Source organism: Nematolebias whitei, chromosome 2, assembly GCF_014905685.2.
Source record: "Nematolebias whitei isolate Nwh7 chromosome 2, NemWhi1, whole genome shotgun sequence".
Classification (NCBI taxonomy): Eukaryota; Metazoa; Chordata; class Actinopteri; order Cyprinodontiformes; family Rivulidae; genus Nematolebias; species Nematolebias whitei.
The window spans coordinates 45,787,700-45,804,800 of NC_056499.1; the positions used below are offsets into that span (position 1 = coordinate 45,787,700).

Genomic DNA, 17,101 nt, shown 5'->3' on the forward strand with positions numbered 1-17,101 from the left:
TTAATGATTCTGTTAAATAAATGACTGCATTTATTCTGATGGGTCAAAGATAAATGACGTCTCATGTCACTAATTATACACTCCACTCTCAAGTTATCTTGGTTACATGGCAGAAATGTAACTCGAAAAAGAAATAATCCGTTGTTAACTAAACAATTAATATTCTTTGTGCTTGAACTAGCCTTAAGAATAATTAATTAATAGGATGTCCACAGCGAAAGCTGTCCCGACATACTACACTGAACAGAGATGCAGCCAAGAGGCCCATGATCACTCTGGATGAACTGCAGAGATCTTCAGCTGAGGTGGGAGAGTCTGTCCATAGGACAACAATCAGTCGTTCACTGCATAAATCTGGCCTTTATAGAAGAGTGGCAAGAAGAAAACCATTTCTCAAAGATATCCATAAAAAGTGTTGTTTAAAGTTTGCCACAAGCACCTGGGAGACACACCAAACATGTGGAAGAAGGTGCTCTGGTCAGATGAAACCAAAATCCAACTGTTTTGCCACAATGCAAAACGATATGTTTGGCGTAAAAGCAACACAGCTCATCACCCTGAACACACCATCCCCACTGTCAAACATGGTGGTGGCAGCATCATGGTCTGGGCCTGCTTTTCGTCAGCAGGGACAGGGCAGATGGTCAAAATTGATGAGAAGATGGATGGGGCCAAATACAGGACCATTCTGGAAGAAAACCTGTTTGAGTCCGCAAGAGACCTGAGACTGGGACGGAGATTTATCTTCCAACAAGACAATGATCCAAAACATGAAGCCACATCTACAATGGAATGGTTCACAAATAAACATATCCAGGTGTTGGAATGGCCAAGTCAAAGTCCAGACCTGAATCCAATCGAGAATCTGTGGAAAGAGCTGAAGACTGCTGTTCACAAACGCTCTCCATCCAACCTCACTGAGCTCGAGCTGTTTTGCAAGAAAGAATGGGCAAGAATTTCAGTGTCTCCATGTGCAAAACTGATAGAGACAAACCCCAAGAGACTTGCAGCTGGAACTGCAGCAAAAGGCGACGCTAAAGTATTAATGCAAGGGGGCCGAATAATATTGCACGCCCCACTTTTCAATTTTTTATTTGTTAATAAAAATTGACACATCCAATAAATTTCATTCCACTTCACGATTGTGTCCCACTTGTTGTTGATTCTTCACAAAAAATTAAAATTTTATATCTTTATGTTTGAAGCCTGAAATGTGGCAAAAGGTTGAAACGTTCAGGGGGGCCGAATACTTTCGCAAGGCACTGTATAGATTTTACCTGTAACATAGTGGATATTCCTCTCCATCAAGTAATGTAGGCAGCTCTGGAGGGGTGATGAAGACTGTGTGCTCACTGCGCTGGGATTCATCAGTCTCTATCAACCTGGCCTCCTCTGTCCTGTCAGCATCCGCCTGCAGACAAAGGCACAGAACAAACATAAACAGGACGCTCGAGGTTGTAGAGTTGTGACTTTTCATTTTTTTCAGCCCAGTAAATGGGTGAGAGCATTCTCAAAAATGATTACAGAAGTCAATGTTTTAAGATTTGCATGCTTCAGTTTTGTCAACACAAGATTCACACCCTTTTAAAATTCTCAGTGAATAATTTAAAAGAGTGTAGAAGCTATCAGTCTGAGAGATAAGTGATTTTGACAAGTGACCAATACTTCCAGAGATAAGGTTCTTGTTTCCTGCTTCCCTTTTCATCCCTCAAGAATGCTCCCTCTGCAGAATTCAAGTCACAACCATTCCTTGGGTGGAACCCCTTCAGTTTTGGAAAAACAAAGATTGTCCCCACCATTAAATTGTTAGAGAAAACTAATTTTAAGTAGTATAATAAAAATAAAGAATATCCGCCATTTATATAGGCAAAATTTTGCATTTACAGTACATCTCTCAAAAATGTTGTTCCTCCCTCATCAGCCTCATATGGACCTGGTTTGGTCCATAACGCTCAAATCCAACAAAGTTCAGTCAGGTCCTCTTGACGGTTTCTTTTATTGAAATGTTTCACCTTTTATCCAAAAGACTTCATCAGTCCGAGAAGCCACCACAAGCACAGTCTTAAAAGAACCTTCTCATAGTGGGTCAACCAGTTTGATGGTGCCAAGATGGTTTCTGGAGTCTGCCCTCTCCCCTATCGACTCACCTGAGGCAGCCATGGCAAACAAAAGCACAAAAAACAAACAGGACGCTCGAGGTTGTTGAGCTGTGACTTTTCATCTTTTTCTGAGGCAGTGGTTCAAAACATTAAACTTCATGCTCAATAATTCAGGTAAAAAAATCCAACAAAGTTAAGTCAGGTCCTCTGGACGGTTTCTTTTTGTTGAAACACTTTCATCTTTCATCCAAAAGATTTCATCAGAAACGTTTCAACAAAAAGAAACTGTCCAGAGGACCTGACTTAACCTTGTTGGAAGATCGTGGATACAGGTGTTTGAAATGTTTCCTCCGCAGGGTAGCTGGACTCTCCCTTAGAGGTAGGGTGAGAAGTTCAGTTATCTTGGAATGACTCAAAGTAGAACCGCTGCTCCTCCACATTGAAAGGAGCCAGTTGAGGTGGTTCAGGCATCTGGTAAGGATGCTTCCTGGGCACCTCCTTAAGGAGGTACTTTGGACATGTCCGACTGGGAGGAGACCCCAGGGAAGACCCAGGACATGCTGGAGAGACTATGTCTCTCAGTTAGTCTGGGAACGCTTTGGGGTCCCCCCAGAAGAGCTGGAAGAGGTGGCTGTGGAAAGAGATGTCTGAACCTCCCTGCTCATGGTGATGCCCTGAGACCTGACTTTGGAACAAGTGAAAGATGATGAATGAATGGATGGATGGATGGATGGACTTTTAGCTATTGTATATAGATGTATGTCAGATGTTAGCAGCTTGTTAGAATAGTTTGTTTGGTTTTATATTTTATAAAAATTAAAAAAAAAATAAAAAAAAAACAAGAACAAGAAGAAAAGGTTTGCTGGTAGATTTTTATTTATTTATTTATTTATTTACCCTTTATTTATACAGGTAGTCTCATTGAGCCACGAGAACTCATTTTCAAGAGAGACCTGTTTAGGGAGCAGATGGTGGGGGTTAAGGGCCTTGCTCAGGGGCCCAGAGTGAGGTGAATCAGGGTGGAGGCAGGTGTGGGTGTTTCACTTTTTCCACCCACATTTTGATGTTGACGGTATCGGGAGTTGAACTTACGACTTTCTGACCACGGGTCCATCTTCTCTAACCTCTGTACCACCACTCCCCCGCTATTGCTATTGCTATTATGTTGGAAGACACATGAGCACATAACCAGGAATTGAATGAAGCGCTTTAAAGAGACAAAAAATTTATTGCAGGGGGTGGTCGAGAAAGACGTTTGGTGATTCTGTTAGTTTAGTTTCTGCAACTTGTTTAAATGGCGAACATGGTAACAAAAGTTGAATTATCATTTCATATCAGAACAGAAATTTAACTGTATCTTAAGGGACCATCCCAAAAATTTATCTTAAAAACTTTGCTGTTTACTGGACACCCCCCCACCCCCACACACACACACACACACACACACACACACACACACACACACATACACAATAATGAGATAAAAGTAAAAGTTACACCCTTTATCCATACAATATATGGAACATCTAAGTGCAATCAACGACTTTAGAAACAATCCAACTAAAACACACAAACATAACAAAAGTTGCCAGACCTTCATAAAAACAAATTTACTATCTGGGATGGAAGAAAGGTCAAAATCTTGAATTACATGGATATGATTTCTTATAAGGACCTTCCTTTTAAATTAAAAACTAACAGAAACAAGATGATCTTCATGATCCAGTGAATATCAGATAAAAGAACATTTTGGCTTCCATTCGGCTCATAGGACCTAAACATTGTGACCAACATTTTATGTTCCTCTGTGTTTGCAGCCAAAACATGTATCTGCACAAACTGAGCGCATCAACAGCATGTGCACCTGGATCAATCAAATGCTTGGAAAAAACACATCAGACAAGGCAGAACAACAAAGTAGTTTGATGTAAGTTAAACTTCTAAAAAACTAAAAGTAAAAGCACTGCTGACAAAATGTTAAATAAATCCATGTGAGCATTAGCCACAGTCAAACACACAAACTGTGTAGTCAGCTTTGCGGGCTGACTAAATGGACTATTCCTAAAAAAGGTAAACTCAAAGCATTTTCTACAGTGTTAAGAAAGCTTCCAATCAAAACCCACTAGAAGTGTGCTGATGGTAGATTTCTACAGAGAAACTGATCTTCAGCTCCATATTTGCCTAATTTTGTCCCCTGTTGCAGTGCATGATGTAAGCACGATAACTTGAAAAACAAGTCAGGTACCAACTTCCATTTTGGTATGTGGCGACGTCCATGTGTAAGAAAGGTTTCTGGCGAAAATTGGGTTGCCAGGTCAAAATTCAAGTTGGCCATTGACGTACACGTTAAACAGCCACCCCAATCATTTGAGGAAACTATACTTTCTAAAGACTCTACTTCCTAAGAAGACTAAATAAGTTTGGTACAAACACCAGCATCCTCAGAAACTTTTATAGGAGATTGAGAGCCTGCTGACAGGCTGCATCGCAGGGTGGTATGAGAACTGCACCAGTCAGAGCCGGAAAGCACTACAGAGGGTATTGCAAACAGCAGAGGACATCACTGGTAGCAGTCTCCACACCATCCAGGACATCTATGGGGAGTGGTGGCGCAGAGGTTAGAGAAGATGGGCCTGTGATCGGAAAGTCACAAGTTCAACTCCCGGTACCGTCAACATCAAAATGTGGGTGGAAAAGGTGAAACACCCACACCTGCCTCCACCCTCATTTGCCTCACTCTGGGCCCCTGAGCAAGGCCCTTAACCCCCACCATCTGCTTCCTAACCAGGTCTCTCTTGAAAAAGAGTTCACGTAGCTCAATGAGACTACCTGTATAAATAAAGGGTAAATGAAAATAATAATAAAAATAAATCTACCACTGCCGATGTCTGTGTAAAGCACTCAGCATCATTAAGGACCACACCCACCCAGCACAAGGACTCTTCTGTCTAATACCCTCAGGCAGACAATACAGGAGTCTGTCATCGCGCAAGAAAAGACTAAAGGACAGCTATTATCCACAAGCTGTCAGATTACTAAATTCTCAATAAATAACACTGAACAATTGACAATAGCTTTGCACCAAGCCACATCTGTGATAACTAATATGACTAATATTAGCTTGTGCCAGCTAATACGTTTATTGCTGCTGCACTATGTGGCTGTATCATGTATGATACAGTATCTATGTATCTACCTTACCATCATAATTACGTCTTAATGTCACTACCTGTGCAATAATCTGTGTAGTTTATGTTAGTTATGTGCAATATATATGGGGAATGGTGGCACAGAGGTTAGAGAAGATGGGCCTGTGATCGGAAAGTCGCAGGTTCAACTCCCGGTACCAACAACAACAAAATGTAGGTGGGATTGGTGAAGCACCCACACCTGTCTCCACCCTCATTTGCCCCACTCTGAGCCCTTGAGCAAGGGCCACCATTTGCTCCCCCGGGTGTCCTAGATAGCAGCTCTCCGTCAGTCATCCTCGTAGCTCCTCAATGCATACGCGCTCCATGGTTCCCAAATCTGTAGCGACTGATATCGGGTCGGACGTGGAAACTGCCGTGGGGGGGCACTCTCCTCCAGGCAGGAAGAGCGTTCAGGAGTTACCCAGAAATAGGTCAGCACTTTTGGGTCTGGCCGCTGAACGGATCCGTTTAGAAAAGATGGGCCTCCCACAGGATGTGGTGCGTACATTCAGGGCGCACGAGCTGCTGCCACCACAACGCTGTACACATCAAGTGGACAGTTTTTCAGCGCTGGTGCACAGAGAAAGGTTTGGAGGCCATCTCATGTCCACTAGGTGGTGTGCTGTCATTTCTACAGCAACTGATGAACAGGAATTTAGCGTTCAGCACAATTAAAACTTATGCTGCAGCTATTTCTTTCTGTCATGAGGTTTTTCGGTGATAGAACCCGCTGATGAAGTGTTTTCTGAAAGGGGTACAGAGACACAGACCGGTGTCATGTCCACTAGCTTCACAGTGAGACCTAATGATGGTCCTGCACGCTCTGATCAAAGCTCCTTCTGAGCCTTTAGATCAGGTTTCACTTAAATTTCTGTCATTTAAAACAGCCCTGCTGTTAGTTCTGACATTGTTAAAGAGAGTGAGTGATTGTCTGCTCTCTCTGTTGCTCCCTCATGTCTCAGAATTCAAGCTGATGGCAGCTCAGCTGTACTGCGTTGTAACCCTGCTCTGAAAAGCATCACAAGTTCATTCAGATCGAGAGTGATAACCTTGGATGGGTTTTATCCTCTTCCTCATAATTCGGAAGAGGAAGCAACATCTCAACTCCTCTGTCCCATGCGCGCATTTTCGTGTTACGTGGCGCACACGGCCGCACTGCGCCGTTTTCAGCGTCTGTTCGTGCATTACAGGGACAGCTCTTTAGGACGTCCGCTATCCATCCAGCTTCTCTCACACTGGTTGTGTGAGGCTATTTCTGAAGCTTACAGTTCATCTGGACTGGATCCTCCAGAGAATCTCGGCTCTGTCCAGGCTTCCATCCTTCTGATCCTCCTTCTGCTTGAAGCCTGATCTTTTTCATCTCTGACCACACCTCTCTGATATTGTTCTGCTGGAGCTTGCTCTCCAGCCTCTTCTTGTACACCTCTTTGCTGTTTTTTATCTTGACTTTTAGTTGCTTCTGTATACTCTTCAATAATTCTCTGTCTCCCTCTTTGAAGGCTCTTTTTTTCAAACAGCTGTTTCCATGGTAAATGAGATTGTCACTTCCCTGCGCCTTTGGGTGGGAGGATGGGCTCTGACATTCATTTGTGCCTACATGCCAAACAGAAGTTCAGAGGATCCAACCCACTTGAAGTCCTTAGCGGGGGCGCTGGAAGGTGCGCCAGTTGTGGACTCCTTTATTCTGCTGGGGGACTTCAATGCCCACGTGGGTAATGCCAGTGTGACCTGAAGGGGTGTGATTGGGAAAAACGGCTTCTCTGAACTGAACCCCAGCAATGTACTGTTGTTGTACTTCTGTACTAGTCATGGTTTATCCATCACAAACAAAATGTTCGAACATTATGGTGTCCGTAAGTGATGCCGGACATAGCCGGCAGATCAAAATGTGTAATGAGGTGTAATGTAGTGTAGTGAGCTGGGAATGCCTGGAAGAAAACCCATCAGAAAGATCTTCAATTCACATCTCCGGAAGAGCTTTAACTGCATCCTAGCTGAAGCAGGAGACATTGAGTCCAAGTGAGCCATGTTCTATGCCTCAAATGTTGAGGTGACTGCCTTGAGCTATGGCTACAAGGATAGTGCTTCTCGCAGTGGCCATCGTCAAACTCAGTGGTGGACACCCCAGGTTAGGGAGGCTGTCAAGCTGAAGGAGTCCTATCGGGCCTTGTTGGCAGGTGGGACTCTAGAAGCAGTTGATGAGTACCAGAGGAACAAGTGGGCTGCAGCCTTTGATGTTGCTGAGGCAAAAGCTTGAATGTGGGAGGAGCTCGGTGAGGCCTTGGATAGACTCTCAGTCAGCTCTGAGGAGATTCTGGCAAATCATAAGCCAGCGGAGGAGAGGAAAGTAGCACTTTACTGTAGCACTTTACTAACACTTTGTTCAGGGAAGGTTGGGTACTGTTGACTTCAACCCAAGGGTGTCATAAGTAACTGTAATGTGTGTGTGGGGGGTGGGGGGGACACAATGGTGTATGTGCATGCGTGTAAAAATAGTACACTAGTGTACAAAAAAGCAACATTTCACCTAGACTTCCTTACTTTAATTTCATTTAAAGCATTTTTCTCACCAAGTTTGTGTAAATTTGGCTGTGGGTTTTAAAGACATTTTAACTTTAATACACTTTAATACAGAGCGTCAGGTCAGCACTATTTGTGTTTATACAGAAATAAAAACATCACCAATAAGGTGCAAGGTTTTAAAGACATTTCAACTTTCCTGGACCTTAACACACAGAGTCTCTTACACCTGCAGCGTCTTACAGCATCACAGTTACTGTAAAGCTAAGACGCTACAGACGTAGCGCTCCTGTCAAGCATCCTCCTAACCATGTATATATGTTTATGATCAATCCCCCTGGTCAACAACTGCCCGCACTAAGCTGCTAAACTGGTGAGCGATCAACACAGAGATGTCTCCATCTCCTCCACCTGTGCGCGTTTTCTGCCGAGGCAGAAGGAGACGCACAGAAACACTGCATGCTGCTGGAAGCTGGAGAGTTGGAGGTAACCAGGAAAACCTGGAGTGGAGTTTTAATGGTTTGAGTATTCTCCTATTAATCAAGTGGAATGGATTTGTTCACGAAGAAAGAAACTGCGCCGACAAAACTAATGTTTCATAGTAAAAGTGTGTGTGTGTGTGTGTGGGATGGGGGGGTCCAAATGAACGTTTTTTTGAATGTGGGGGGGACACATCCCCTTCACATATAATGGTTGTGATGCCTATGCCTCAACCATTGATGTCATCAGAAGGTGGAAGAAATACTTCTTGGACCTTCTCAATCTCACCAGCACATCTTCCATGGAGAAAGCTGAGTTGGGGGACTTCAGGGTTGGTCTGACCATAACCGTGACTGAGGTTTCCGAGGTAGCTAAAAAGCTCTGCAGTGGCAGGGCTACGGGGGTGGATGAGATCCACCCTGATTTCCTTAAGGCTCTGGATGTTGAGGGGCTGTCTTGGTTGATTGACCCTCTTTTGCAGCGCTGCGTGGACATCTGGGGCAGCGCCACTGGATTGGAAAATTGGGGTGGAGGTTCCCCTCCTCAAAAAATGGGGGCCAGAGGGTGTGCTCCAATTACGAGGGCATCACTCTCCTTAGTCTCCCTGGTAAGGTCTATTCAGGGGTACTAGAGTAGTGAGTCCAATTGTTGGTCAAACCCCAGATCCAGGAGGAAAAATGCCAGTTCCGTCTTGGCCAGGGAACATTGGACAAGCTCTTTACCCTCAATAGTGTTCTTGAGGGGTCATGGGAGTTTGTCAATCCAGTCCTCTTGTTTTGTGGACCTGGAGAGAAGGCATTTGACTGTGTTACTCAGGGTACACTGTGGGGGGTGATCTGCGAGTATGGGAGTGGGGTCGTTCAGCTGTTTGGTTCCTATACAAGCAGTGAGAGAGTTTGGTTTGCATTGCTGGCAGTAAGTTGGATTCTTTCAGGATGGGAGTTGGACTCTGCCAGGACTACCTGTAGTCACCAATTCTGTTCATAGCTTTTATGGACAGTTTCTCGGTGGAGCCAGGGGGCAGAGGGAGTCTGGTTCGGTGGCCTTAGGATTCTTTCTCTGCTAGTTGCGGATGATGTGGTACACCATTTGTGCACGATATGTACAAATATTTCTTCTTTTTTTTTATGTAGTCAGCATGGCTTATAAGCAGATGCGCTCAATAGTCTGGAAATTACAGTAGTTGTACTTTTGCCAACTAGTGCTACTATTTTTTTCAGCGTTTTAAAAGTCAATTCAATGAGTAAGATTCAATTTTCTCCATGTGGTGATCCTTCAACATTCAGTAAGTTCTGCTGCTTCAACAAAATGTCTTCCCTCAGTGATTGATGCATTTTAATCTTATATTCCTACGCTTGTAGACTGTAATAATGTAAATCAGTCAAAGCTCACCAAAAACAATCTGAAAGTTTAATCGCCTGTGGAGGTCATTTAGAGAGAACATGAGGACGAGACTTAAGTCCCCCCGAAGGACATTTCAAATTCATTTCTATCTCAATTACAGTCTGAAGATGAGAGCATGCGCACACAGAGAGCTGAGTCAATTTCAGAGTTAGAAATATCACCAGCAAAACCAGTGACCCACAGTCATGACTAGAGGAGAACAGAACTTTTGTGAACTTTACATCAAATCTAACCTTTAGTGCCTAAACACAGGTCAAACTACAGCCAGCAGAGTAAAGATCCACTACAGCATTGTCACATAAACCTTTAAGATCAGAAATCACTGAAGCTCGAAAAACCCTTAGTCACCAAACTCATGAAAAGCAGAAAGCAAGGCTCTCTGCAGAAAACGGTAGGTTTTATGTGAAATTGTGCTTTTTATTATATCAGGATAAACTGCTGTGGCAGCAAATCTAACGAATGCAGTGAACATCTCAACGAGCATGAAAAATTCAGAAGAGCAAGCAAGCTGAGTCAGCTTTAAAAAGAGGAGTAAATTCAAAATACAGATCAAGAAGAGGTGTGAACACAAAGCTACAACCTAAACCAGATTTGCAAAGTTTTAAAAGTTGTCTGAAAACCATCATTTTGAGGACAAATGTCAGATGGTCAAACTGATTTGTTCATTCGCACATCTGGAAGCAAAATGTATTCAAAGAAGGTGATAATGAGAACAGACTTACTTTGGCTCCTTTTTCTGCACTTCGTTCTGAACTATAGAGCTGTTTGTAAAAAGAGTCAAGAAAAAAAAGGGACAAATATTAGAAGCAGAATTAAAAGACACAAGTTTGGCTAAATGAGTGACATTTAGGAAAACTAAAAGAGAAAACCTGGGATAAAAAATAGGAGAAGGCTTTTGCTCTTTAAAAACAAAAACAAAGCTTAACTCTAATTTACATAAACTAGAAATTTGTAAACAAAAAATTGTGGTACAGCATTGATAAATTGCTCACTTTATCCACACAGTCATCGAAAAAGGCCAGGCTGGTGTCTTTGTCACTGACAAACGAGCACTCCTCAATGAAGCGGATGAACATCTGGGTCTTGGTCATTAAAGAGTAAAACTTCTGGTGTGAGCGATCCCGGCTCTTCAAGAACCCTGCAAACAGGAAATAATTTATTTAAAAATCATGGCAATCTTCTTCTGCTGAGATTGGAGATATTCTTAGAATCAGGGCTTAATTTGAGACGGATCCTGCCTGAACAGGATCTGGGAACTCTCTTATTTGGACAGGGTGTGTTCTGGCAACTCTTTGCTGAGATCCAGCAACTCTCAGGCTTATTAATAATAAAGTTATGAACAAATATGACTACCTTGAACCAATAAAACGTATACTGTTTATGTAAACTGAAAATAATTACATAAACACTGATTTTAAACACAACAGCCACTTCCGACTTCTTAATGTCACATACAAACATCTGCCGCTTCAAGTAAAGCATTTCTGCTTCTACCCTTAAAAAATCCCTTTAAAAGATTGGTGGGGTGAGTGCCTGGAGGTTTCACATGTAGAGTCAGACAGTGAATTCAGCGGAGAACAGTCGGCTCGGAACTGTCATGTAAGTGGATGGGGTGGATGCGAGTGGTTACAAATGTAGGTAAAAGTAGATGTTTAACCACCCATTAAATTACACCAAAATGCAGGAAATTGCATCTACTCTATTCAAAATTTTCTGAGGAAGGACCCCCAGACCCCACAACCCCTCCCCCCAAAAAACATGCAGGCATCCAGATGATATCCAAAAAAGTTAAATCTGGTCCTCTGCACATTAAAAAAAAAAGCAAAAAATATATAGAAACGTTTCGTCTCTCATCCAAGAGACTTCCTCAGTCTGAGGTGCTGTATTCAGCTCAGTCTCTTAAATAGCACCTTCTCAGAGTGGATCAACCAGTTTGCTGCTGACAACCAAAACCAGCTGATCACATGCTCAATAAGGACCATCAGCCTAACGATGGGTCATTAGCACACTGATGGCTGTTTACTGTTCACAGAGGGCTGAGTGATACTAGCAATCACAGCATTGTAAGAGGGGGACAGTTGAACCCGGAGGCCTCCACCCCTGTTTAATGATGGACGATTTCTTTTCACAAAGATGGCCTCCTTTACTCCTCTCTCAAACCATCGTTCCTCTCTATCCAGGATGTGAACATCTTCATCCCTGAAAGAGTGACCGCTGGCCTGGAGATGAGTGTAGACCGCAGAGTCCTGGCCTGATGATGTTGATCTTCTGTGCTGGTCCATCCTTTTGGCCAGTGGCTGTTTAGTTTCCCCGATGTAAGAGTGATCACAGCCCTCCTGACACTGAACAGCATACACAACATTACTCTGTTTGTGCCGGGGGACTGGATCTTTGGGATGAACCAGTCTTTGCCGTAATGTATTTTGGGGTTTAAAAGCCACTGGGACGTTATGTTTAGAAAATAAACGTCTCAGTTTCTCTGATACTCCCTCAACATACGGAATGACCACTGGTCTGGGTCTAAGTTCCTCCTTTTCACCTGTTGGCTGACTGTGGTCCTGTTTGGGTTTCTTCTCTGCTTTCAAACAGCACCTCAGACTGAGGAAGTCTCTCGGATGAGAGCCGAAACGTTTCTATATTTTTTTTGCTTTGTTTTGTTTTTTTTGAATGTCCAGAGGACCAGATTGAACTTTTTTGGATTTTTCTACCTGGATTATTGAGCATGCATCAGGATATCCAGATGATATGTTTTCACTGAGATTGTGATCATTTTAGCAATATGATGCAACATCATTAAGACATTCTTCATGTCTTAACCGTACACCTGAAAAATAAAATAGTTAGGTATCTGTCTGCAGCACAGACTTGTCACAATGAAAACATGTTAAAATATTACAAAAGAGGGCCTGAACTGTTCAAGTTGTTAGATCCCATTTAACCCTAACCCTAAAATCCATCCTGAATGATTGGATTGCAATTGAATAATGCAAAATATATGTGTGAACAACATCAATGACATTGAGAACATTTTCCCTCAAACCATTCTTAGAGGTGGTCCTGACCTCATATTTCCATACATTTGGTAGTCTGAACACAAGTCGTCTTGATCCTTGATGTAGGTAACCTCCTACTAAACTGACAAGAACCCACACAAGCAACAAAGTTGTTAGCAGGACATGTTGAGATGAGAAATAAAGAAAAATCTAAAAATAAATAATTAAAAGTCTGCTCAGCTGCCAGCTGATTTAAAATAATTACAGACGTCCTGGGCAATACTCTAGACAGCTTTTTTGTTTTTGTCTAAAGGTTTAGATGAACTATTTATCTGATTTATTCTCAATAAAAATGCCCTTATTGTGAAAAATGATTCAGCGTAGATTCCTAAAATACAGATTTCAGGTTATAGTATGATGAGTGTCAGTTTATTTAGATCTGACTGGACCCTCTGTGATTACAGTGAGCTAAAATACTCTGTGCCAAACACAGAACAACAGTCAGAGCAGCATTATATTCGGCTATTGTAAACGCATGGTCAAAAGCCTTGATGAATAAAAAACAACATTAGAAAACCTTGCCAGGAGAAGGGAAACTGGGACAACATCCTGGAGCCGGGCCTGTGTGTGGGGTGGGGGTGGGGGTGCAGGGAGAGCTTGCCGATGAGCGCCTGATGGTCAAGTCTTGGCTACTGAGTGCTTGGATGGGCCAAGCTCGAAAGAGAGACGAGATCCCACGTCCATACGAACCAACCACCTGCGAGGAGAACTGTCAATGTCGGGAGTGATGCAAGCCAGGCGGCAGGTGAGGGACATGGAATGTCACCTCTGTGACCGCTGTGTCTGCATTCTTGGCACAAAGTTGAGTTTGTTCTTGGTCCAGGTTGGACTCCACCAGGGCTGTCCCTCATCTACAATCCTGTTTGTGGTGTTCATGGACAGGATCTTAAAATGGTAAATGGACTGCATTTATATAGCACCTTTCTATCTTATCAAGATACTCAAAGCTCTTTACAACACAACCTGTGCCCTCATTTACCCATTCATACAGCACTCTACTAGATCTATACTATGCTTTAGATCACCTTCATACACTGATGGGACACACGTCAGAGGCAATGAGGGGTTCAGTGTCATGCCCAGGGACACTTGGGCATGTGACTGCTGGTGGAATCAAACCCCCAACTCTTGCATTTGAGGAAGACTGCTCTAACCACTCAGCCACAGCTGCCCCACAAATGCAATTATGGAGAGAACAGTGTCTGCTTTGGGAACTTTTGGGTCTTGTTTCTGCTTTATGGGATGGTATGGTTCTGTTTCTATCTTTGGGCCAAGATCTTCAGTGTGCACTGGGGCAGTTCGTAGCCAAAAGTGAAGCAGCTGCATTGAGAGTTAGTTCCTCCGAGGCCATGTTCTCAACCAAAAATGGGTGTAGTGGTCCCACTGGGTCGGGGGACAGTCTTTGGCTCAGTGGAGGAGTTTAAGTATCTGCACATCTTGTTCACAAGTGATGGTAGGATAGAGCAGAAGATGAATCGACAGATTGGGGCTCTTATCAATAGTAATGAGGATGTTACTTTGGTCTTTCATGGGGGAAAAAAAAAAGAGTTAAATGAAAAACAAAGCTCTCGATTTACTGATCTGCCTATGGTCCATCCCTCACCTATGATCATCACGTCTGGATCATGATTGAAAGAATGAGATCCAGGATACAAAGCAGAACCCAGAACTCACTGGAGGGATTACGTATCTCCTTTGACCTGGGAACAACTGGGGTTCCCCAGGAGGAGCTGGAATGCATCACTGGAAAGAGAGATGTCTGTGTTTCCCTCTGGACCTGTTGCCTCTGCAACATGACTGCAGATAAGTGGTAAAAGATGGAAATAAATAAATACATGTATAAAACAGCTAATGAGAGTGCACTGGATTATTACAAGTATAACTCTTCAGTCTTTGCTCCAACACTAAAGGCATCACTGAATCATTGTGCCAGGTGTGAACACTCAATCAAAGCAGTCTACTTGCAGTCGAATCACCAAAAATAACTATACAGAGCCGGGTCTGAACAGGACTATAGTACTGTTAGAAAAGTGACAGTATGCATGCCCTGGACTCAGCTTTTTAAAACGTGTAGCAATTTTTAAAAATGTTTCCATTTCAAATTTGAATACTGTTTTTGTACTTGTTTTCAGGCTTTCCTCAAGGCTGAAAACTTTGGCCCGCAACCAGTGAAAAACTCTCCACTCTCCACTGAAGTGGACTAATTATATTTCCTGTGTGAGGATTTTGAAGAGGCTGCTGGGGAAAAAAGACGGCAGAGGAAAGGCATGCAGTTTGATTCCATTGTGACTCTAATTTTCGGCGTTTGTATAATAGTTTACATTCTGCACTAAGAGTTGGGCAGCACAAGTTTTTGATACCTTGCAGGTCAAAGAGTGAGCTGGCATCTGTGGCTTTCTCTGAAGGTGCTTGAGTGATGGGACGCAGAAAGGAGCGGTAACCCTTTAAAATAGCTGCCATAAAACGCAGAAAGGCTTCCTGGATCTCCAGCTCCAGCGTGTGGAGGCTCTTCCCACAGCTCAGCTCTGGTGCATTACTCATGCTCAGCTCCAGCAACCCATCTGGCTGGTACTGACCTGAACACAAAAGCACCATATGTTAATAACTTCAGCTTAATTTCAGAGTAGAGGCTGGACCATTGCTCATAACTGAGGTTGCCGTTACATTCGTACAAAGCCAAAATGGAATGAATGCATTATTTAAAAGTCTTATGGCAGTGGGGTGCTTCAGTAGCAGGCATTACAATGTCAAATGGGGATTACCCAAAAACAATTTTTTTGAATTAAAGCTTTTTTCCAGAAGTCAAAAGGACCAAAAGCTTTCAATTAAAACTTGTGGAATTCAAATGGATATCAGCATTTCTGGCAGCAACTTGGGGAATGTTCCACTTCACTGAATCAGAAAATTCATTTATTCAATTACTACAGATGAATAAGCAGCTGTTTATAATGGGATCACAGTGAGGCTCTGTCTGGATTAGAAGAGAAAACTGACAGTGAGCACCACAGCAGGGCCAGTGGATGATTAAGACATTCTGCCTCGAAGGGATTATTTTTCACTTTCAGTTTGTTAAATGAAATAAAAGTTGTGACAATAAAAAATATATAAAAAATATAGGTACTGAATGAAGCATGACATGTACTCTGTTAGCAATAAATACATAATGCTAAAAACCTATAAATACGCAGGAGTTATTCATCCACAGATAAATAAAAATTAAAGAAAATATTTTCTGAAACAGTGGTCTAAATGTGACACTTTGAATCAGTTCATAAATCAGGTCAGTACTCACCATCAACCAGCTGCTGGTGGAGATGTCTCAACACATTCATCAGGTTTTTACAGGCTTTCTTTGGTAGGATTTTCCACGTGAGAGCTCGTTTGTCTTCATTGCTGGAAAAGCAGAGGCAATTACTGATGTTGAAGCTAAAATCAACATGACCATCAGAGTTCAGACCACCTTAATGCTGTAACGATTGCTTTTCATGGTGGAAAAAATAATTTTATGTCCTTTAAAATGAGTGGGACACTAAAAAATAACCAGTTTCACTGAATATGTTGGGTGAACTGCATGTTTTCCAAACTCTGAATACACAACAAAAAAAAAGTCACGCAAAAGAAAACATGATGATGCTCTATGTTAACTGTGTGTATAACCCTCTGCTTAATGCAGTCGTGTATATGTATATGCATATGTGTGTGTGAGTGTGTGTGTGTGTGCATACAGTAGTCTCTTGCTACTTTGTGGTTCGTTTTACGTGGACTTGCTCTATCGCAGTTTTTCAAAACAAGATTGGACATGACACACAATTGGCTGATTGAAATATGAGCCACACAATCTGCATGGATTTTTTATTCAAAATAAATTATTTTAAATTATTTAGCACCTACTGCACCTGTGTGCAGCTCACAGTTGCAGGTGAAACTTCCTCCTGCAGCAAGTCATATCTCTGCTCTGCAGTGGATAAGTGGGAGTGGCCAAGAGCGCTGGCAGGGAGCAGCTGGAGCCAGAGAGCTGAGAATCATGACATGCTGTGCTCTTTTAGAGCATCTAGAGTTTAGAAACATTGCTAGCGACGTTGCAAGAGTGTGGGAAGGGTTTAAAACTCCTTAATATATGCCTGTATTTAAATACTAAAATGAACTACTACTGACTACTACTACTACCACTACTTGTGTACACAATTTCATTCCATCTCATGTGGTACATGAGATAGTAATGACAATGTTTACTTGAACTACTGTATCCCTACTTCATGGTTTTTCACTTATCATGGGGGGAGCGTGGTCTCTCTCTCTCTCTCTCTCTCTCTCTCTCTCTCTCTCTCTCTCTATCTATCTATCTATCTATCTA

The 17,101-nt window shown here is 42.6% G+C and overlaps 1 protein-coding gene across 1 annotated transcript in view; it reads right to left on the reverse strand.

The window, feature by feature from the left end:
- The window catches only part of LOC119427012 (C-myc promoter-binding protein), a 167,259-nt gene that overhangs the window by 75,733 nt on the left and 74,425 nt on the right, over positions 1 to 17,101 (reverse strand). The window contains exons 12-16 of the mRNA XM_037694588.1: positions 16,040 to 16,140; positions 15,108 to 15,323; positions 10,687 to 10,832; positions 10,417 to 10,455; positions 1,278 to 1,411 (exon numbers count right to left, since the gene is read on the reverse strand). Of these exons, the coding sequence (XP_037550516.1) occupies positions 1,278 to 1,411; positions 10,417 to 10,455; positions 10,687 to 10,832; positions 15,108 to 15,323; positions 16,040 to 16,140 (636 nt within the window). The remainder of the gene's footprint in view (positions 1 to 1,277; positions 1,412 to 10,416; positions 10,456 to 10,686; positions 10,833 to 15,107; positions 15,324 to 16,039; positions 16,141 to 17,101) is intronic.